At 31.9% G+C, this 24,504-nt stretch overlaps 1 protein-coding gene across 1 annotated transcript; it reads right to left on the reverse strand.

Moving 5' to 3' along the window:
- Positions 1-453: 453 nt before the first annotated feature.
- On the reverse strand, positions 454-3,120 carry LOC111313606 (zinc finger CCCH domain-containing protein 14-like). Its single transcript, XM_022914279.2, has 3 exons — positions 3,010-3,120; positions 2,101-2,773; positions 454-1,152 (listed from the first exon to the last, which is right to left on the reverse strand). Exons 2-3 carry the CDS (start codon positions 2,758-2,760, stop codon positions 847-849), a joined length of 966 nt encoding a protein of 321 aa, XP_022770014.2. The 5' UTR covers positions 2,761-2,773; positions 3,010-3,120; the 3' UTR covers positions 454-846.
- Between the last annotated feature and the right edge of the window lie 21,384 nt (positions 3,121-24,504).

Below are 24,504 nucleotides of genomic sequence, written 5' to 3' on the forward strand. Positions count from 1 at the left end.
CAACATGTTCATCAGATGCATCTCTCCTATTCATTTGTTCTCACTTACACTTTCATCAAAAGGCATTTCCATATTGATCAAGACAAGAGACAGATTTGAATAATTAATATTTATAATATATATTGATAATTTAACTAACTTGAACTGAAAGTTGCATAGTGCCACCAAACAAACATCATCATTGCAAAAGTTCATGTTTTTTTTATTGTTCTTCTTATACTTGTACATAAAAAAAAAATTTCTCGTTTCTGTTGTACATTTGTTGTAAGGTGAAGTATTGGATAAAATTTTTAAGAGTTCATTTAATAAGGTGGTGTGAAGGAATTTCATTGCACCATAACTATCATTTATGACTGAATTTTACGAGTCCAATCATAAAATGATATATATTTGGTGAAAATTTCTCCCATCATATTGTGAAATGAACATTAAATCCAAGTCATTGTACTTACCTCATAAAAAAATATATAAATTTTCCAATAAATCATATCCTACCAATTAGAACTTAATATTTTAAGAGGTTTTAAATTTGAATTTTGAAATAACAGAAATAAAGTTTATGAGACAGAAGAGAACTACTTTCAATTATGTAACTCAAAATCAAATATACAAAGAAATGAAATTTTCTTTTGCATGTGATACATTTATGATCTATTCCTCTTATAAACAACTCCCATACATAACGTACAATTAATAAAACAGTAGCTATCATACACAATTTCGGTAAGTAACCCCATATGTCACTAAAAATTATTATTTTATTATAATTATGACTTTGGAGACTATTATTTTGATGAATTTTATTAGCGTCAAAATATTTACAATTTTTTAGCCGAATAATTTGAATTAACGCGAAATTAGTAGTCGCTCTTGATCGGTAAGAGAATGACGGAAGTGGCACCTGTGTCCGTACGGACAGGTCTGGCCAGCAAGAACCATCCGACAAACCTTGGTCTTATACGTTGGATGCCTAATGACAGGACGTAGCTGGGTGATTCCATGGGCAAACTGGCAATTTTGGGCGTAGGGGCATGTGCCTGTCTCCTGCCATTTGTTGCACAGCTCGGTCTTAAACATTCCTTGATTGTATACCTCCAATTCAATTGCCTTGTCTTCTGATCTTGTTGCCTCGTGTGGCACGTATACTCGCACCTGCATTTTTGAAAATTTAATTTCCTCCTAAAACCATGCAAATCAAATTAATATGAAATCACATATACGATATTGAATATCAGCAATATGATTATATGACCACAAAAGTAAGCAATTTTGTCTCTTTACATCTTGCACTTAGTTGACAATCAAGATATATTAATTAACAAGACTCGTATCCCAAGCATTTTGCTCATCAATGATTAGGTGCATGTTTTTCCTACTCCAAAAACTGAGTTCATTCATTCCCTTCCCTAAGATGTGATATTTATTAATATATAATATTACTTTTAATAAGTTTTAAAATATTTTATTATATTTTAATATTTTAAAATTAAAATCAAATTAAATTATTTGTTCTTTATTATACGATATCTTAAAGCAAACTCAAGTTTTAAAAATCTTCTCCAAACCCGATCAAAATACAAATTTAATTGTTAAACCTCTTAAAAAGGAAACATTTCACCTATAATTTTATTTTTACTATAATATTATAATTATTTAATTATAATAAAAAATTAATGTGAATTTTATATAAAATTTTAATAATTTTTGTATAATTTTAAATTGTGATTGATTAATTATATTATAATTATTATAAATTAATATGTTACCCTCAAAAAATTTGAGTTTCACTTAGTTCAGAATCTTCACATCCCCAATCTGGTCCATGTAACTTATCATATGTACAAGAAAGAAAAGAAAATACGTAAATAGTTTGATATATTTTAAGATAAATTTAAAATATATATCACAATTGTTTAAAATCTCTAAAACAAAATTTAAACAAATATCGTTTAGATATAATAAAATTCTTATATCAGTTTTGCCACAACATAATTATGCATTTCATTAGTTCTCAATTTTTTTTTTTAAATATGCAACGAAAGAAACTATATATAATATATGAATAAATAATTTCTCTCCCCAAAAACTAAATTAACTCACCGACGGATTCACGACTCTCTGCTGGTCGCTCGAACCTTGTTCTCGGTTGACCTGAAGATAAGTAGTTGACCTGACTGAAACGCTCTTCGTCAGCGAGTTCCTCTGCGCGTTGTTATTCCTCCTCTCCCACCTTTTCACATTCAAATCTAGCGGTTCTTCGCGTTCGAGGTTTCGGTTTTTCGTGGCAGCTTGGGACGACAGGCTTAAGAGTTTTATCAACCCATTGTTGGCCACCCGCAGATCGCTATTCTCAATACGCAGCGTTTCAAGCTCTCTAATGAGATCTTGGAGGCGAGCAAAACAAAGGTCGAAATGGTAACAGAGTTGTTGATACTCTAGGATGAGACGAGCCTGGTTGAGGCGGCGCTCGGTGGCTATGGCGTCGGATGTGAGCTTCAGATTAATGTGGAGGTCATCCAAGGAAGCGCAAGAAGAAGGCGTGAGGGAAAGGGAATGGGGGAGAGGAGATTTTGGTGGGAAACTGAAGTTGTACATTGAAGCGAAGTCAGTAGTTATATCTTGGTGGTAATATTGGTGATGGTTTTGAAGTGGAGATGGCGGTGGTGATACATAGTTTTGGTTTTCCATGGTGGTGGATGAGGTGGCGGTAGCAGCGGAGCTGGAATTTTGATTGGAAAATGGAGATGTTCGTTTCTCCATGATGAATATCTAACTGCAAGGTAAAATCAAAATCAAAATAGAAAATAAACTAGAACATAACATTTTAGACAAAGAAAATTTGATGAATAAAATGTGAATAACTCTCTTCTCCTCAAAAGAAAAATGAAATAAATAATTCCGGTTTTACGAGTGCAAAAACAAAGATCAATTTCTATTCCCAAGGACGGGTATAATTAAAACTTTTAGTGACGATTTTCTCATGATCATGAGCAACTTGTTAATTTGTACCTCAGATTTTGGATTTTGCAATAATTAGAAGGAAGAACACTTGAAAATCCTTTGGAATTGGAGAGAAAATTTGTTCAACAGCCTTAAACAAAGAATTGTGAAATAGTTGGCATAGAAGAAAGAAAAGGTGACAAATAATAGGGATAAAATATAGACATATTTATATGGGAATTTGGATGGGAAGGTGAGTGGGGAAAAAGTGTTTGGTTGGGGGGAACGTTTTGGCGTGGTATGAAAGAATGTGAGCTGGAGAAGGGATGGGAAGGAGAAGTGGTTTGGAGGGATTTTGTCTCCTTATTTGTTTACTATCATGGGTTGGCTAAGATTAAGAGATGCTTTTTTCAAAGTCATTTTTTAAGTTAGGGTAATAATTATTATTTTTTGTGTGTTTGTTGCTTTTATTTCACAGCTTTAACTAACCATGGCCCCTCTTCAATCAAGATATATTGCCTAATATCTTGTTATATAGCCAACAACCACTACCACTATTCCATTCTAATATCCATTTTTTCCTTTAATTTTCTAGATTTTTCATAAATAATATATTGACATATTTTGAGAAAATCAACTTAAAAGTTTGAAATTCTTTTATATTTCTTTGTAAACAATGACAATCTCAATGCAATAATAAAGGCACTCACAAAAATTAGTTCTATCAGTAAGAAAAGAAGATTTTTTTTTTTTTTTTTATGTGTTAATTAAGGCCTGATTTGAATTTGAACATAGCCTTGATGAGAAGCGAATAAAGGGTGCAAATGTGTAATTTTTGCGTTTGGATTACAAATTTACGGTGTGTGAGCGTGTTCCATTTTTAATCTGTGACTGAACCTTCAAGGATCTTGTGAAATATTGTAAAACTCAATTAAAGGTTTTTTTCTACTTTCATCCCTTTTTTTGTCTATATTTTTCAACACTCTTTTTTTCATTTTATTTTACTTTTAACTTTTTTACTTAAAAGTATTTAAATAATTTATTTTTTTGACAAAATCAACTTTTTGATTTTTAATTATTTATTATTTGATATGAAAATAATTCAATAATTTTTCAATAATTAATTACTTTTATAAATATTAAATAATTTAAAATTTTTATTATATATAATTTAATTAATCAAATATCTTTAATGGTTATTTTTTATTTTCACTATAATTCATTTCACCACCATTACTTTTTTTGCATTTAAACACATATATCACCATTGGTTTTAATATCAACTATACTAATTAATTTCACCACTATTTTCAATATTATTGGAGCTAATCTTAATACTGATACAAAAGGACCTTAAGATTTGATGTTTATTGGGAGTATTCCTAAGAGTAAAACTATGAGTGTACCCGATCTATTGTTGAAAATATTGATTTAAATCTCAAAAATATTTAGTAATATATTTTTTGAATTTTTTTGGGATCAACAAAGAATATTGTTTAATAACCAATTAAATTTGGTGAGTAAGTTAGTAAACTTACAAATAAAATGGAATCTCAATAAGGGAAGGCACAAAATAAAGATGTAAAGAGAATTACAAAATTTGTGAAATTAAATGTATAGACATCATACGAGACTAAGGGAGACTGTCCATAGATGTAATATTTTGGTGTTTGGTTAGAGATCAAATGAAAGTGTTCATAGGAATCGAAATAAAGCGTTCATAATCGATTGAGCGAGAGTGTTAATAAATTTATTTGGATTTGGTATTGACTTGGGTTTGATGAGTGAATTGAGATTGATTTGTATGTATTTGTTGGATTCTGAGATAGAGTGTTTAAGTGAATTATTAATATCATTGTAATTTTTTACAATTTGTAGACTTTTCTCTTATTTGTATAGACATAAGCAAGTTATACTTTGAATCGTATTAAATTATAGTCCCTTCTATAGATGTTTTATTATTTGGTTTCTTTTTTTTTTTTTGTTTTATTGAATGTTTGGTCTAACATCAATATCGAGGAATATATCTTTAAAATCCTTGCGGAAAAAAATTAAACTTAGGTTTTCTTGCTCTTCAAAAATTAGACTTAGTTGCATCGTTTTTAATCCTTCCTTTTAATTTAAAAGGTTATTGATTGAATTTCATCCTCCTTCAACTTTCAAATCAATTAAAAAAAAAAGAAAAAACAATTATAATATTGTTAACAAATTATTATTTGGCATAATTTGAAGGTTAAACATTAGTATTTTTTTTTTCACTAGCTTTTGCTTACAAAATATGATCTTTTGTTTTACGCTAAATTATGTCTTTCATTTCTTGGACGATGATCACATGAAAAGTTCGTGTTTCACTTGATTTTTTTTCATGTTTATGACAATTGAGGTGTTGTTATCATATGGTATTTCATTTAATGAACTTAAATTATTTTCTTGAGAAAAGGCGTTGGTTGGTCAATTCTTATGTTCATTTTCTAGAGTAGAAAAAAGTAGAACAAGAATCATTTGTGCACTATATTATTGACAATTTGTCAGAAATGAGCAAATAAAGAATATACTAAAGATTCTTTTATACATATAATAAAGTAGGTAAGTAGCCAAAAAAAGATTCTTGTATAAAATTAGTTGGGGGAGTGTTTGGTGCATGGAATCGTGGCATTTCACTTGTTAACTATGCTTATCATCAATGAATCAATTTGACAGTGAGTGCTAAATTGACGTACTACCTCCAAATATGATTCTCAAGCAATATAATATACATTTTTCTTCAACTTTATGCTTTTTTTATATTTTTCTAAGGAGATTATGGATATTTAGACGTCTCAATGGTTAGAATTTAACATTTATCTTGTAGGTTTCAAGCTTCAATCTTAAGATAATTCATGATTCATAAAATGGGGATAAATTTTAACACTTTCAAATTACTCAGAATCCTTCCCACCCCCCACCCAATCTATACATTTGAAGTAGTTGATTTATTATTATGCTAATTAAACAATTTATTTCTTCTATCAATCCATCATAATTAAATGCGATGAAAAGGAGCAAATTAGCTTTGTCTCAAATGGTACCCGAATGAAAGTTGAAGGCCCTGCAAAAGACTACTGTTTGAGTTCTAGTTAAGGGGTTGACTTTCACCGGTCGGATCACTCATCAGAGTCTATAGATGGCAATCGGTAGGATATGGGGAAGGCAGAATATTCCCCCGTTATTAGATTTTTATATTATATTTATTTTTTTATCTATATTTAATACTTAACAGATATTTTAAATTTATTTATATCTCTATTCTTTAAGTATTTAATAGGTAAGGATAATCCCCTAAAAATATATAAAAAATTTTAATTAATTTAAAATAATAATTTATATTATTTAATAAAAATTTTATTTATTAAATATATATAAGGTACTGATATGAATACGAGGTTGATATTATATTATCCATTTCAATTTTTTTTATCTAATAAAAATTAAAAATAATATCCATCTCTATTTTTATACCCACAATATAATATCTTTTTCTATTTCATTTGAGTAAAAAATTGGATTTTTCATTAGATATAGATAAAATTGACATCTCTTCTAGAGTCTTGTATAAAATTTTTCAAATCCATTTGGTTTACTTCAAGATATTATTTAATTAATAAAATTTATTTTTATTTTTAATTAATTTTAATTTTAAAATATTAAAATATTAATATAAATTTTTAATAATTTTTGAACAATATCATCAGCCAATTTGGACCTTATCAAGTCAAGTCATGAATAAGAATTTTGAAGTGTCAAGTAGTTTCAACTCAAGCCAATCTGGTTCATAATCATATTTATTAAGGGATTAAAAGGATTAAAAGTAGACTAAGACCTTAAAAAATGCAATGAAAAGAATTTATTGCAGTCATTAATTAATGATCTATAATGCTAAGTTTATCTTGTTCTATATATGAGCTAATGGTCTCAATAACTTATATTTGTTTCTTCTTGCTTCCCTTTTTCTGAAGTCTGCAACTCAAAATATACTAGAAATGATTGCATCGGCCACATCCCTATCATATGCATGCCTTTTTTTAGGCTAAAAATTGAATGTCGGTTTCCAATTCAAACAATATAATAATACGATTCACCAATAATATTTCTTTCAATAACGGTTTACTACATGATTTATGTTCGTATTTATATTGAACTGGGGCTGCTGTTGTTACTTGTTAGACCAAATGACCAACTAGTTATTTCGAAATCTTTTTTCTTAGTATATTTTTGGACATATTTCTTCAGTCTTCACGGAGCCATGGATCTATTTGCACCCATGGACCTCATGGACCTGCAACTTACCATCAACAAAGCAATTTTTTTTTTTAGTAGAGATGCATGTCCATGGATCAAGTCAGACGCGATTAACACCTCTAAAAATTGGTACAAAACTTGACCTCACACGCCTACTTTACCTGTTTAAGCCTTATAATCTACTTTATTGTTAAAATATTAAAAATATTATTTTTAATATTTTTAAATATATTTTGAAATTAAATTTAAATTGAAATACAAAATATTTTCTCCCATCTAATTGGATTTAGCTGGAGTCTGAAAATCTTTGTCAAGGATATGAGCCATACCGAGCTAGGCATGCATGGCAGGTTGGGATGTCAACGACTAAGTTTAGGATAGATAGAGCATTCTGTAGACACTAATTTTGTCCGGGTCTATTGTTTTAATTTTAATGATAATATTATTAATAATAATATTTAAAAACAATTATTAATTATATAAAAATATAAAAAACAAAAAACAAAAAGTAGGGTGGCTAGCACTGCTGTCGCCCCTGACCAGCCACCCTACAGCCCCCTGTCAGCCCACTGACCAGTTCCCTTTTAGCCCTGACCAGCCACCCTACAGCCCACCTCTTACCACTCCCTATGGCCACCCCTACAACATCATCTGCTCCTTAAAAAATCCCTACTTCTTCCCCACGAAGGGCTGAAATCCCTTTCAACATCTCTCTCAGACCCCCCTCTAAAAAAAAAGCCTTCGAACAGACCCCTTTCGAATCCCCTTTGACCGCTCTTTGGAACCCCCATTTTGAAAGCTTTTCGGACACACAGCCCCCCTCTTTTGAACAAGCTTTTGAATATCTAAAATCCTATGCTCCCATACTCAGAAAAACTCAAACCTCTTACCCATCAGAAAACCAAACAAATACCCAAACCAAAACAAACAAAAAAAAACAACACAGTCATTGCCTATGGCGAGGAACCATCAGCGCCGAGCAAGCCCTGCAAAAACCGAAAAACAAAAAGTCAATTTCTCAAAAAAAAAAAAAAAAAGAAAGAAAAGAAACCGAAAGCTTCAAGCTTCGATCTACGTCGATCGGGGCTGCTTCTGGTAAAATAGACTTCAGATCTGGGAAGATATCGTTGAAAAGAGCTTCTGAAAATTTTTTGGTGTTTCCAATCGTCGACGACCATCGGCGACGGTGGACCAGACGGCGGTCGACACGGTGCTCCGACGACTGGACCTCTCCTCCTAGAGCTCTCTCTCGCCCTCTTTCCCCCCTTTTTTTTTTTTGAAATAGAAACCAAATGAACCAAAAAAAAATCTTTAGCTATATATAGGAAAGCAAAACTCAAGCCAACGTCGTTTAGGGAAAGACCCCAAAACGACGCTGTTTCAACCAAGGAAGATCCGCGCATGGACCCGGACCTGACCCGAGCTCTGTGCAAACCGACCCGTCAACCCGTTTCAGCCAACCTTGAATCGGTCCAATGAACTGGTCTGAGTCGGTCTGAACCATTGGACCACCCGAACCGTCGATCGAACCGCAGAATCGATCAGACCGATCCAGACCATAGTTGACTGGACCGTTGACCAGTACGGTTCAGGTAAAACTTTTTTTTTTTGAATTTTTGAATTTTTTTATATTATTATTTTTGTTATTTTAAGTATATTTTTATATTTATGCATGATAAATTTTTAAATTTGTTAAAATAAATGTTTAATTGTTTAAATAATAATAAAATTGAAAACAAATAATAATTAAAAATATACTAAAATGCTCAAAAAAAAAAAATTTTATTATTTTCCTTGCCTAGATATTGGAGGGAATAAAAATATTTTTCTAAAAATAATTTCGCCTAGATGTTGGGGAATTATTGTTAATAATTTTTTATAAAAAATATATATAAGAAATTTTTAATTAGTTTTCAAAAATTATAAAAAATTGAACCTGCTCCAAAAGTCTGCCTAGATGATGGAGATTTTTAGAGATGTTCGCGTTTTACTTAACCTTAAATACTAATTTTTAATTTTCAAAATCCTAAGTTTCTAAAACCCCCTAAAACCCAAAATCCCCTTAAAATCCAAAATCTTAAAATCCAAAACCTTTAAATCCAAACCCCTAAAATCCAAAATCTCCGAAAATCCAAAACCTTCTAAACCTTAAAACCAAACCTTCAAAACCTTTACTCGGGCCCTTACTCAAAACCTCCTAACAATCCTAAAGACACGTGTGAAAATTCTATTTGAAGCAATTTGTTCTCGAATGCCGCCTAGATGATGGGGTATTTAGAAAATTTTACTTCGTTAAGTCTTTTCACACGATTTCTTAATTCGCTTTAATAATAAGATTAATAAATAAAAGTTATAATAGTATAATAAAATTGAGATCTTAAATATAAACAGTCGCACCTAAGCTCTATCTAGATGTTGGAGAGTCCGGGTGGTCTCATTATACTTAAGAATCTAACTCTTAAATTGCATTTCATTGTAAATGACATTCATTAGCATATATACGTTAGCATGTTATCATCGATAATTGATTGTATTATTTTCTCTTTAATTTGCTATTCAATGATAAAATATTTTATAGTAAAAAAAAAGAATAATACTTTTAAAAAAAAAATCTTTTTGTGATATTATAAAATAAATTAAAAATAATATTTCAAAAGAAATAATTCTTGGTATTCTGCCTAGATGTTGGAGAGTCACTAACAATTATTTTTTATAAAGATTGTTATTTCATATTAAGGATTATTGTGCTAAATCTTAAGCGAAAAGAGTTATTTTAAATTTTGCCTAGATGTTGGAGAATTTTAAGATAATTCTTTAACTTAAAGATTTTCTCAATAGTTTTAAATGAAAATTTTTATCAAAATTTTATTCTTCCAAATGGAGGAAATTAGTGTTAAATTTCAAATTAAAATAATTTTTATCCAACACTGAAAATAGCACATAATTAAATGGTACCAATTTTTGGGCATTGTGGGGGTGCTAATCCTTTCCCACACGTAATCGACTCCCGGACCCAACCTGATTTTTCGTAGACTGAAATTTATCTTTTTAATAAACTTTAAACTCGTTTTATAGTTTTATTAAAATGATAAACTTTTAAGTGGCCAATCACACCCTAAAAAGATTGGTGGCGACTCCCTTTTTATTTTTCTCGATTTTAAAACATCATTTTTACGTCTGACGGTCCCAAAACCGTTACGACAGCTTGGTGACTCCACTGGGGACTTATTTGAGAGTCAGGCCAAAATTTTAATTATGCGCTATTGACGATGGTTGGATTTAATTGATTTTATTTGGTATTTAATTTAATTTCTTTTATTTTATTTTTTGAAAACATTCGAGTTAATAAATAAAATAAATTGTATGTTAGTTATTACTTTATTTTGATTTTGTGGTTATGATTTATTCATGATATTTTGATTAATACATTACTTTACACACACTTTGCATATTCACTCACATGCATGAGCTCTATACCCGAGCTCTACCCCTTTTAGGAGGAAGTAAAGTAGCTACGCTCTCGTGAGGTGATAACCTCTTCATTTGCTAGCAAAACACTTCCACTCAGATTGAACCCTTTCCATTAATAACCCATAATGGGTGAGGATCGGGGAACCTCACTAGTCTATAATAGGCGATGATGTGAGGAATAGTCTGGGAACCTTTAGAATATAAATCCTAACCTAGCATATCGTGAGCCATAGGAAGCCTGCCTAGGATAGAGCCATGCCACGTTTTTAGAAAATTACCAAAAATTAGGACATTATACGTTATATTATTTTGATGTATGGTTGTTATATTATTTCTCTTACTTGTTTGTTTTAAATTCTCGAGTCATTTTATATATTCTTTGATTGTGTGCATTATATTTGAATATGTGTATTTATTTTAGGTTAATCATTGAAAAAAAAAAGAAAAAAAAAAGACAAAAGAACATTTCCAAAGATTAATGATTTTTCTTAAATTCTTTGTTTATTGACCGAATAAAGACTAATTTTCAAGCCTTATTTCTTTCTTTTTTCCTTCTCAAAACAAAAAATTTTGTATTTTATTTCATCTTTCGCATTTCATACATAGTAATAAATAATACATGTATCCCATCCCAGGCGTACATGATAGGATAATATGAGCATTTCATCCCATCCACATCAATGGATAGTGCATGCATCCCATGTTATACACTTGTTGATAAACGATACATGCCTACCATACGTGTCTTAATAAGTAGTGCACACATTCCATCTCATTACATGTTTAAAGGTAATGTCAGTTCATTAGGATGACATAACACAAGCATTGCATTTCATGTAAAAATATAATGAGCACTTGATAGGTTCATGCATTCCATACAAGTATGTTGTATTAGTCATAGGAATACATCTCATCATTCATGTAAATATGTCATCGTATTTCATGCATATAGATTCATGAATAATAAGGTCGCATGGAACGTACATTGCATTTCATATCCCACCATTCTTGCAACATAACATTGCATTCCTTGCATACACATTCATGATTGATGACAATTTTCATTTGGGTCTTTGTATATATAAAAATCCATTGTCATAAGTATATATGCATTCCGTGACATTCTCATATTCATGTGTTCATAAACATACTTTGTGTGTCATTATTTTTGTGATATTCATTCAATAAGGGTAATAGTCTAGAATTTTTTGTCTAAGTTCTGGAATAAAATATCTGTCTTAGTGAGAATCAGAGTGACAAAAATGAGAGATCAATTGGAAAAAAGGATTAGTGCTTTGGAGTTGAATCAAGAAAAATTATGGCTTGAGCTTCGAGAGATGAAACAACAGATGGCTCAATTGATAGAAATGGTTAGAGGTAGTGATAGAGTTGAGTTTGTTCCTTCTCAAAGACCGTTGTCACTTCTGTCAAGTCAAGGTCAATTGGCTCCCGTTAGTTCTAGCACTCTGCCAGAGTATGCTAAAGTATTGGGTGATTTGAACAGTGCTCAAAGTTTGGACGAACTTAAGAGAGGAATAGGTGAACTAGCCACGCAAATGACTGAGCTCAAGAGTTTGATTTTCAATAAGGAGTCACCTGACTTCAAACAACTATCACCAACTATCTCAAGTCCTAACCCATACCTAAATCCTCCTTATGACCATTTTCAACCTCCTTTCCAAGCACCTAGAATTAGACCCCCAATTTTCATGCAACCACTAAGAATTTCACACCTAAACCCATATTCACCATCTCATATTTCACAATCATCTGTTCAGCATACTATCCCGTCACTACCTTTTGAACCCGATCTTCGATTTAGAGTTTCTCAATTCACCTCGAGACCAACTATACCAGCACTTTTTCAGCAAAGCAAACCAACCATAAGACAGAAAAACTCTGGTAACACTAAAAGAAAAACCCTTATTGATCAAATACTCATGTTTTATATAGAGTTATACCCACTGCTCTTAAAAAACTACCTCATTGCCCCTATCCCTACTGAACCTCATAAACCATCTTTTCCTAAATGGTATAACCCTAATGCCCAATGTGAATACCATTTTGGTGTTGTGGGCCATTCTCTAGAAGACTATACAGCTTTGAAACATAGGGTGCAGGGATTGATGAAAGTCGGATATCTAAGTTTTGATGCCAAGATGAAGCCAGTTATTCATAAGAACCCTTCTTTGATCCATGTCGAAATGGTAAGCAGTGCTGCAGGTAACAGTAAAGTTGGTCAAGATGATGAATAAAAAGCTTTTTAAGCAAAGAGTTATCCTCCCTAGTAATTATAGTCAATTATTTTTTAGGTGAGACAAAAGAAAGTGAGAGCAGGTCTGGCACCTTTTAGCCCCGACCCTAGAATGATTTATAAACTTGCTGCTTTTGGAATAAATGAAAACTTCTTTTAACCTAGATTTTTTATGAATTGATGCTTCTGTCCACCTTGGAGCCAATGAAAAAGAGTGACGGTTGTGAATATACTTTCATCAAACTTTCAAAGAGGAAAGAATGTCTTTAGATAACCCAGCCAGAATATATGATGGAACTCGAGTTCCCCTTTCTTAATAATAATAAAATTTAACTTGGATATCATGCATCATTTGCTTGAATTCATTACTTTTTATGCCAGCTAAAGACAATGAATGATAATTGTAAATATACTTTCGTCAAACTTTCGAAGCAATTTTTTTTTTATAATAGAATTCATGCCATGCATTCTTGACTTCTGGTAATTAATAAAAGGTTCAAGGATAGCTATTCTAGAAAATGAGGTCAATTAAGTCTGCACACTTATAGCACTCAAGTCAGTACCAGAATCATGAAAAATGAAGGTGCCAATCAAATGGACAGAGTAGAAAAGGCCTAAGGAGATATCAGTGAAACAGTTACAGGAATGCAACAAAACATGAATAGACAGTTGGCAGAATTAAAACAGATGTTAGCAGAGTTGACTAAAGGAAAACGAATTGTTGAAACACACAGGGCAAGAGAGGAAACAGTTGTTGAGACACCATTGTATCCATCTGGGTTCACATATATTCAAGACTCTCATATTCTGCAGGCACCTCCAGTAAATCATCAATCTTATATTGGCTTTCATGCCAAAATGCCATCAAATGTCAATCCTGGGCATACTCCTCATGACTTCACTGTTGTACCTAATGTGGATGATCATAAAGAATTGAAGAAATTGAAAAAGGTGCTAAATCCATCAAAAGATATAATGATGAAAGATAAGTATGATCTGGTGGAAGGGAGATTGAAAGTAATTGAAAGCCATGATGTCTACAAGAATGTTGGTGCCAACGAGCTTAGTCTAGTGCCTGATCTCATTATTCCATCAAAATTCAAAGCCCTGAATTTTGAAAAGTATAACGGAACTGGATGTCCTAAAATATATTTGGCTCAATACTGTCACAAAATGGTTGGGTATGCTGGTGATGAAAAGCTGCTTATTCATATCTTTCAAGAAAGTTTGACTGGGACAGTAGCTAATTGGTATCATAGTTTGAAAAGCAGTCAAATTCTTACTTGAAGAGATTTATCACGGGCATTCTTAAAGCAATACCAGTATATGTTGGAGTTAGCTCCGGACCAATTAACCCTCTAAAATATGAGAAAAAATGCCAATGAGAGCTATAAAGAATATGTTGTTAGATGGAAGAATATGGTATCGTAGGTACAACCACCTCTTACCAATAGGGAGTTGAATTCCCTGTTTATGGATACCCTTCCTTCTCCATATTATGATAAGTTGATCAGCAATACTTCATCAGAGTTTACGAATTTATTATTTGCTGTGGGTAGAATTGAGGATGGGATAAGAAGGGAAAGAATTATAGATACTGGTGATGAAAAAAGATGAGATATTTTTGTAAAACAAGCTCAAGAAATAATTGTTAAAGGGCAAAATGAGAGAAATCTCACCATGATACAGGAAGATCCAACGGATGATTATTCACAATGGCTACCATATTGTCCCCAACCAATATTTTCGATCGATGATTTTCCTCGACCACTTCATCTATGTGCTCAAATTCTTTCACCACGAACAGAACCAAGGATCAACTTAAGCCTTTCACAGAGTCGTAAGAGAAAGAGAGCCAAAGTGTATCATTCACTTTCAATACCTTATGCTGAGCTCTTTACTTTACTGATAGAGAATCATATGATCTCTGTTGTTTTTATAATACCCAAAAAGCCTCCGTACCCGAAGTGATATGATTTTAATGCTAAATGTAAATTTCATGATGGAGTTAAGGGGCATTCCATAGAAGATTGTACTGCCTTCAAAGATAAAGTTCAAGCTTTGATCGACGTAGATGATGTAAAGTTTAAAGAGCTAGTTGGTAGTTTTGATGATTGATAGTAGTAAAATTACAAGTTAGTGATGCTAAAGTTGAAACATCAAGGGGAAAACTTTGTTTATGTAACTTTGAATATCACCTCAAGAGTATGATCTAGATAATAAATTCTTTTTGATCAAGTTTTAAGGTTTGCATTGCATGAGTAAACATTGTGCATCATAGTGTTTTATTTCGTGTAAGTTTCAATATATAGTTGGTTTTTCTTAAAAAAAAAAAAGAGAGAAGATGTTAGATATGAATAAAATCCCATGTGGTTAAGTACCGAGGTTAGAGAAATATCTTAAAAAAAAAAGCAAAAAAAAAAAAAGAAAAAATGAAGTTTTGAGTCTAAGATGAATTGACGATCACTATTAAGAATTTTCCAAATACCTAAATGTCAATTTGCTCATTCAGTTGACCCCATTTCATCAGTCATGACCCTTTGATAACCTTAAATTCAAATTTTTGAACCTTATTTTCACCTGATATTGTTGGCAATATTCTTTTCTAAGGCAATGAACAAATGAAACAGCCATTAAAAAAATGTGTGGTTCCTAGTAAATCAAGTCTATATGACTTTTTTTTAAAAAAAAATTCAAATGCGATAATTGAATATGATAAGATTATGCTGCAGTTCCAAAATTTTCAAATCCAAAATACACTTAAGCATACTACCCTTTCAGCTTTTTATCCCAAAATTAACCCGATCCTTTGTCTTGAGGTATATTTGTCAGAAAAGAAACACCTCATTACCTCTAAGGTAACTTGAGTTATGTCAACCTTTTTGTTCTCTTTTTGTGGAGTAACTTAGATCATTTGATATCTTAAACATGTTTACCCCACATAATCCTTTTCTTATCCATTTCATATGACCCTTCTCTTGTAATTACTTTCATTATGGGTGATTTGCTAAAATGGGGTATCTTTCATGAAAACATGTTATTGGCAATATGAATCTAGGTGTGAGCTATGGGGGCATAAAAAAAACAAAAAAAAAGAGAAAAAAAATTGGTTATGACATCATGCACTAAAAAAATTTGAGCAAATCCAAAAGGGTCATGACAAAGTCAAGGTTTTGAAAAAAAAAAAAAGACAAAAAAAAAACCAAAAAATTTTTTAAGATAAAAAAACCTTTTTCCAAGTTCATTTTCCTGAAGAGTAGTCTTCAATTTAAGTGTTTATGCTTGAAGTGACAAATGGCCATATTTCATTATCTCTTCACAAAAATAAAAATTTATCTCTTGTTACCTCTTTTAGCATGATTGAATTCTTTCAAAATAAACCCTGACTAAGGATCACCTTTCATATTGGGGGCAAAAAAAAAAAGAATGCGTTTGAAGGAGAAGGATAAGAATGTCTAATAGAATCTCATGTGATAGGGGCACAAACCCAATATAAAAGTTCATAAAAATTTTGAATCCACTCAGTGAAAAAAAAAAGAAAAAAAAAAGAAAGAAATGAATGGGTGGAAAGCATAAAATAGAATATACCTTAGAATGTATCCTTTCAATGAAAAATGATCCTTAGTTTCAAATACCCTTAAATACTTATTTTGGGCCTTTTTATCCTTTTCTTTGGCAACCATGAATCTTAACCTACATTACAACCTTTGAAAAGTTCATATTGAATCATGTATGAAAGCTTAAACTTGAAGAGTTTCTCTTGAAAAAATGAAAATGAATTTTTTGAGTTTTTTTTTTATTACCTAATCTTTTGTTTGAACCGTTAAACCTTTTAGAAAATTTTTTTTCCTTTTTTAGATTAGATTTGAATTCTCAAGTGCATGGTGTGTAAAAAAAAAAAAGAAATAAATAGAAATAAAAACGACTCTAGGGTGAAAACCTTAAAAAAAGCAGTCTAGAGCCAACCCCTGAAAGGTCACTCATGATGCTAAGTATGGTGGATGCTAAACAAAAGTAAAGCCAAACCTTTTGAAAGATCTAAAATATCAAAGTCATAGAAGTCTGAGATGGGTTGATTATTCTCAAATAATCCTTTAAAATCTCAAGCCTTTACAGCTGATCTTGACATATATCAAAATGTCGCATTTGGAGACTAAGAAAAATGTTGAATATGTTTGATTTTCAAGGAATTCATGCTTTTAGAAAAGCTTGTGTTTCATTATTGAGCTTGCATGCCTCTTTCACTCCCTTCAAGGATTAAAACCTTTTGAATCAACATCGCTATCTACAGAACTATTACATCCATTTGAAAAAAAAATCCTCACATTTTTTATTTTTGATAGGGATTGCCAAATTAAAAAAAAAAAGAGAAAAAACTTTAAGCCCAGTTTATCTAGCCATCAATGAGGTTTTAAGCCCAGTTTATTTGGCCATCAATGAAGCTTTAAGCCCAGTTTATCTAGCCATCAATGAAACTTTAAGCTCAGTTTATCTGGCCATTAATGAAGCTTTAAGCCTAGTTTATCTGGCCAACAATGAAGCTTTAAGCCCAGTTTATCTGGCCATCAATGATGCTTTAAGCCTATTTTATCTGACCATCAATGAAACTTTAAGCCCAGTTTATCTGGCTATCAATGAAGTTTTAAGCCCAGTTTATCTGGCTATCAATGAAGTTTTAAGCCCAGTTTATCTGGCCATCAATGAAACTTTAAGCCCAATTTGTCTGGCCATCAATGAAATTTTAAGCCCAGTTTATCTGGCCATCAATGATATTTAAGCCCAATTTAGCTGGCCTTTAATAAAATTTAAGCCCAGTTTATTTGGCCCCAAAAAAAGTTTTAGAGTTTCAAAGTTCTATCCAGAATAAAAATTCTCGATGCATAACCTTTTGAAAGATCTTGCATTTGCATTACTTGTATCATGAGAAAGACATTTAACTTAAAAAAAAAAATAGAGATATTCAAATTTGCATCGCTCATCTGTGCATCATGAAAGGGATATTTGCATTTGTATCACTTACATCTGTACCACAAAAAAGACATTCACATTTGCATCACTTGCATTTGCACTTGCACAAGATATTTGCATTCGCACTACAAGAAAATTCGTATTTGCACTATCATGGCATCCGCATCCTAAGAAAAGGTATTTGTAGGAGCATTTACATGAAAAGAACATTGTCATTGTCAAATATAGTTGCATCAAGCATTCACATTCTTGCATTTGCATTAAGATTTGTATTTTTATCAACATTTCCATTAGCATTATTTGATCAAGATGGAAATTTGTATCATTGATTGCATTCATTGGGGAAAAGTCATTTAAAAAAAAATTTTAATTTTTAAAGTTTCATTGCCTCTGATTATGATGAGCATTCAAAGATTTTGAGATTTGTAAGACCTCCGGGCATAATCTCTAAGACCTCCAGGCATAATTTCGATTAGCGGTGTTGTCCCGATTGATTCTTTATTTTTGATTTGCGGTGTTATCACAATCAATTCTGTAAGACCTCCGGACATGATTTCTAAGACCTCCGGGCATGATTCTGTAAGACCTTTGAGAATGATTTCTAAGATCTCCGGGTATAAATTTGATTTGCGATGTTATTTCGATCGATTCTTTATTTTTCAACTTGCGGTTTATCTCAATCGATTCTATAAGACCTCCGGGCATGATTTGTAAGACCTCCGGGCATAAATTCGATTCGCGATATTATCTCAATCGATTCATTATTTTTCGACTTGCAATGTCATCCCAATCGTTTTGTGTTTTTAAAAAAAAAAATTTTTTTGATTTGCTTTCGGATAAAATCGTTGTCTTTGTCTTTGCCCTATTTCTGATTCTCAATAATGTGCAAAGAGGGACAGCTGTAGACACCGATTTTGTCCGGGTCTACTGTTTCAATTTTAATGATAATATTATTAATAATAATAATATTTAAAAATAATTATTAATTATATAAAAATATAAAAAACAAAAAACAAAAAACAAAAAAAAAACAAAAAACAAAAAGAGAAAAAAACAAAAAGTAGGGTGGCTGGCACTGCTGCCGCCCCTGACCAGCCACTCTACAACCCCCTATCAGCCCACTGATGCCCCCTGACCAGCTCCCTTTCAGCCCCGACCTGCCACCTTACAGCCCACCTCCTGCCACTCCTTATAGCCACCCCTACAACATCATCTGCTCCTTAAAAAGTCCCTATTTCTTCCCTACGAAAGGTTGAAATCCCTTTCAACATCTCTCTCGGACCCCTCTCTAAAAAAAAAAGCCTTCGAACAGACCCTTCTCGAATCCCCTTCGATCGCTCTTTGGAACCCCCCTTTCGAAAGCTTTTCGGACACACATCCCCCTTCCTTTGAACAAGTTTTTGAATATCCAAAATCCTAGCCTCCCATACTCAGAAAAACCCAAATCTCTTACCCATCAGAAAACCAAACAAATACCCAAACCAAAACAAACAAAAAAAACAACACAGTCATCGCCTACGAGGAGGAACCATCAGCGCCGAGCAAGTCCTGCAAAAACCAAAAAACAAAAAGTCAATTTCTCAAAAAAAAAAAGAAAAAAAAAAGAAACCGAAAGCTTCAAGCCTCGATCTACGTCGATCGGGGTTGCTTTTGGTAAAACGGACTTCAGATCCGGGAAGATTTCGTTGAAAAGAGCTTCTAGAAATTTTTTGGTGTTTCCAACCGCCGACGACCACCGACGACGGTGGACCAGACGGCGGTCGGTGCGGTGCTCCGACGGCTGGACCTCTCCCCCCAGAGCTCTCTCTCTCCCTCTCTCCCTTTTTTTTTTCTGAAACAGAAACCAAATGAACCAAAAAAAAATCTTTAGCTATATATAGGAAAGCAAAACTCAAAACGACGTCGTTTAGGGAAAGACCCGAAAATGATGCCGTTTCAACCAAGGAGGATCCGCGCGTGGACCCAGATTCGACTCGAGATTTCGCGCAAACTGACCCGCCAACCCGTTTCAGCCAACCTTGAATCGGTCCAGTAAACCGGTCTGAGTCGATCCGAACCATTGGACCGCCCGAACCGCCGATCGAACCGCAGAATCGGTCGAGACCATCGTTGGCCAGACCGTTGACCGGTCTGGTTCAGGTAAAAAAAATTTTTTTTTTTGAATTTTCTAATTTTTTTATATTATTATTTTTGTTATTTTAAGTATATTTTTATATTTATGCATGATAAATTTTTAAATTTTTTAGAATAAATGTTTAATTGTTTAAATAATAAAATTGAAAACAAATAATAATTAAAAATATACTAAAATGCTCAAAAAAAAATTTTTATTATTTTCCTTGCCTAGATGTTGGAGGGAATAAAAATATTTTCTAAAAATAATTATGCCTAGAAGTTGGGGAATTATTGTTAACAATTTTTCATAAAAAATATATATAAGAAATTTTTAATTAGTTTTCAAAAATTATAAAAAATTAAACCTGCTCCGAAAGTCTACCTAGATGATAGAGATTTTTAGAGATGTTCGCGTTTTACTTAAACCTTAAATACTAATTTTTAACTTTCAAAATCCTAAGTTTCTAAAACCCCCTAAAACCCAAAATCCCCTTAAAATCCAAAATCTTAAAATCCGAAACCTTTAAATCCAAACCCCTAAAATCCAAAATCTCCTAAAATCCAAAACCCTCTAAACCTTAAAACCAAATTTTCAAAACCTCTACTCGGGCCCTTACTCAAAACCTCTTAACAATCCTAAGGACACGTGTGAAAATTCTATTTGAAGCAATTTGTTCTCGAATGCCACCTAGATGATGGGGTATTTAAAAAATTTTACTTCGTTAAGTCTTTTCACACTATTTCTTAATTCGTTTTAATAATAAGATTAATAAATAAAATGTATAATAGTATAATAAAATTGAGATCTTAAATATAAACAGTCGCACCTAAGCTCTGTCTAGATGTTGGAAAGTCGGGGTGGTCTCATTATACTTAAGAATCCAACTCTTAAATTGCATTTCATTGTAAATGACATTCATTAGCATACATACGTTAGCATGTTATCATCGATAATTGATTGCATTATTCTCTCTTTAATTTGCTATTCGATGATAAAATATTTTATAGTAAAAAAAAGGAATAATACTTTTAAAAAAAATCTTTTTGTGATATTATAAAATAAATTAAAAATAACATTCCGAAAGAAATAATTCTTGGTATTCTGCCTAGATGTTGAAGAGTCACTAACAATTATTTTCTATAAAGATTGTTATTTCATTTTAAGGATTATTGTGCTAAATCTTAAGCGAAAAGAGTTATTTTAAATCTGCCTAGATGTTGGAGAATTTTAAGATAATTCTTTAACTTAAAGATTTTCTCAATAGTTTTAAATAAAAATTTTTAGCAAAATTTTATTCTTCCAAATGGAGGAAATTAGTGTTAAATTTCAAGTGAAAACAATTTTTATCCAACACTGAAAATAGCGCGTAATTAAATGGTACTAATTTTTGGGCGTTATGGGGGTACTAATCTTTTCTCACACGTAATTGACTCCCGGACCCAACTTGATTTTTCGTAGACCGAAATTTATCTTTTTAATAAACTTTAAACTAGTTTTTATAGTTTTATTAAAATAATAAACTTTTAAGTGACCAATCACACCCTAACAAAAATTGGTGACGACTCTTTTTTTATTTTTCTCGATTTTAAAACATCATTTTTACGTCTGACGATCCCAAAACCGTTATGACATATTCCTCCTTCCTTTTCTTTTCTAACAATATTCTCATTTTCTTACCTATACCCACTCTTAACTAAAAATTTATATTCATCTCAACATGAGGATTTAATAGGTATGAGAATTTTCGTACCAATCGTTCTTTAAAACAATTTAGAAAATAAATATTCAATATTCAATATTTATTAAAATAAGTAAAAACTTACAAACAATATCTATACACATTAAAAAAATACAATACATATATTAGAAAATGTTTAAACAATAATAATTTTAAATAAGTAAAAATTTATACATATATTTATTAACATAACAGATATATATCTTATAAATTAATTACTCAATTTAAAATTTAATGTTTTGAGTAATTTTTTAATTAAGATTATCATCTTTAATTTAATTTAATTAAAAATTAAATAACGAATGTACTCAAATAAAGACTTTTTAACGGAATTGAGAGAGTGATATTCTTCCGCTATTAACTTACGTGATGCTTGAATTATTTTTATTCAAGTGCCACAGTTGCCGACGTGGCAAGTTGGACATGTAATTTTTGACTGGTGCACCAATGTTGCATGATTAACGTGTTGATTTTGAAAAAATAATTAATAACCCCAAATCTCAAACTAACTAATTAACTTATGAAAAAACAAATAAAACTGATAAGTTCTCATTATTTATATAAGATTTTTGCTTGGCTTTTTTTTTTTTTTTTTAAGATAATGTACTCTTAGTCATTCATTAATGTAACAGTTGAATCATCGAACATAGCATCAAAAAGAAGTGAAGGAACATCCTCTACCAAATACATTTGCTCATTGATACATAAACAATGTTTGGCTAATTTATGTACTGTAACATTTTTTATGTAAACATCTAATTTTATCCGAATTGATTTAAATTTATTTAATTTTTAAAATTAATCTAAAACGTTTTATTTCAAATTAATCATTTTTAGATAGTTTTCTATGAATTAATTTGATTTAATTATTAGATCAATTTTTAGTTTAAGTTTAAATGTTCAATTTAAAAAGATCAAATCTGATTATGAAAGCCCAAATTTTTTTAATTTCAATTTTGATAAAAGAGGGCCTAAAATATTTTTTAAAATAAAAATTTGATATTCATGGCCCAAATATAATCCAATTTAAAAACCCAATTTTAAGGCCCAATTACTCTAAAAAATACAAAATAATAATAATAGTAATAATTAAAAAAAAAAGGGAAATAGACTTGAAGGTGGGCTACCCAGTCACCAGAAGATGGGTTTTGGCTCTGCCAGCAACCACCACTCCAATCCTGTTGGCCAATACCTTGCTCCACTACCCTATTGGCGACTACCTACAGCTCTGAGGAGCTATTAAACATTTTGGACTGTTGCAACCCATTCACTGATAAAAACAAAACATCAAACCATTTGGATGGAGAAAGAAAACACACAACAGAAAATTGGCAAGAAAATCCCACAAGCGCCATCACCAGCCCCTTCACGTCCCATCCCCAGATTCTCTGCTTTCAACGGAATCACACCTAAAACAACCGCCAAGCACTCATCTAGACCACCACTAGCCTACACCATCCACTAATCCGCCTTCATCCACCACTCACCACCAAAAGCCTTTCCTTTCACCGTTGCCTAGCTCGTGAACCACCAAAAAGAGCCTCAGCTGTAACCCCCACTTAACGAGCAAGAAAGCCAGTAGAAAACCCACGCCCAAATAGAGCTTCAAGCTCACTGCCAAGGCTAGTCCAACAATCGAAAACATTACCCACTAAACCTCCACTGCAAAAACCCACTAGCACCCATTTTCTCATAAACCGCCATCCCCAACCAAACCGACTATCATTCAAGAAAAACCCCAACCGAAACCCAGGCATAACTCACCCCACTCGAGGCCACCACGACAAAATCCACAAACCCACTTACTCACCATCCTAGCAGAGACCCCTTCCAAATCCCCACACAGCCCCCAACCACCAAATCCAATCATAGTCGAACGACCAAGAAACACAAAAAAAAAAAATCCTAACAATCTACCAGCAGCAAAGAAAACCTAGACACAATTTTTCTAAAGCAATAAGCAAAAACCACACAAAAAAAAAAAAAAGGAAAAAGAGAGAAGACAAATCCTCTGAGGTTTTCAGTTTGGAATATTTAGGGAAGATTTAGGGCCCAAAGTTCAGTGAATAGGGAGTTGAGAATAAGGTGAAGAACATGTTTAAAATGAAGGTGACAGATGCAGCGAAATGAGGTGTTTTAAGGAGTTGGAGTCGCGACTTTTGGCTTGGATTTAAGCAAATCTGATGAGTTTTCAGGCGTAACTAAGGCCGGATTTGTGAAGAAGATGTGAAAATGAGACTCTGAGTGAAATTTGGGTTTGAAAGGACATCGGCCGGTGGTGTTGATCGGAGGCCATCAGTGACTTTGAGGACCGATTTCTTAGCTTGTGAAGGTTGCTGCATGGTTTTATTTAGAAGGAAAGAGACTTCAAGAGAGATTGAATTTTTTTTCTGGGAAGGAATGAAAATGAGCAAAAAATATTTTGTTGTTATATGTAAGGGTACAAAACTCACCGTGTAGGGAGAAGAAAGGAAATGCAACCCGTGACCCAAAGAAAGCCCAACCCGCGTAGGTCCATTTTAGGCAAATAAGGAGTTCAATGCTCAAGTTATTTTGAGCTGTTCCAAGGTTTAAGTTGGGTATGTTTTATGTCTTTATATTTATTTATTTTAATATTTGTTATAAATACGTGAAATAATAAAAATATATATTTTTAAAAAATAAATTTATTTTTTGGAAATTATATTAGTGCAAAATTTTATTATGAGATATTAATTAGTAAATAAAAATACTTTCAAT

The sequence above is a fragment of the Durio zibethinus genome, chromosome 23 (genome assembly GCF_047325235.1).
Source record: "Durio zibethinus cultivar Kanyao isolate XHJ-2024 chromosome 23, ASM4732523v1, whole genome shotgun sequence".
NCBI lineage: Eukaryota > Viridiplantae > Streptophyta > Magnoliopsida > Malvales > Malvaceae > Durio > Durio zibethinus.

What these genes read in the sequence shown, in the direction of transcription:
- LOC111313606 (XM_022914279.2), bottom strand. Translation starts at nt 2,760, where the DNA reads ATGGAGAAACGAACATCTCCATTTTCCAATCAAAATTCCAGCTCCGCT. An exon ending in AGAGAGTCGTGAATCCGTCG is followed by an intron (nt 1,153 to 2,100) that starts GTGAGTTAATTT and finishes TCAAAAATGCAG; the next exon opens with GTGCGAGTATACGTGCCACA.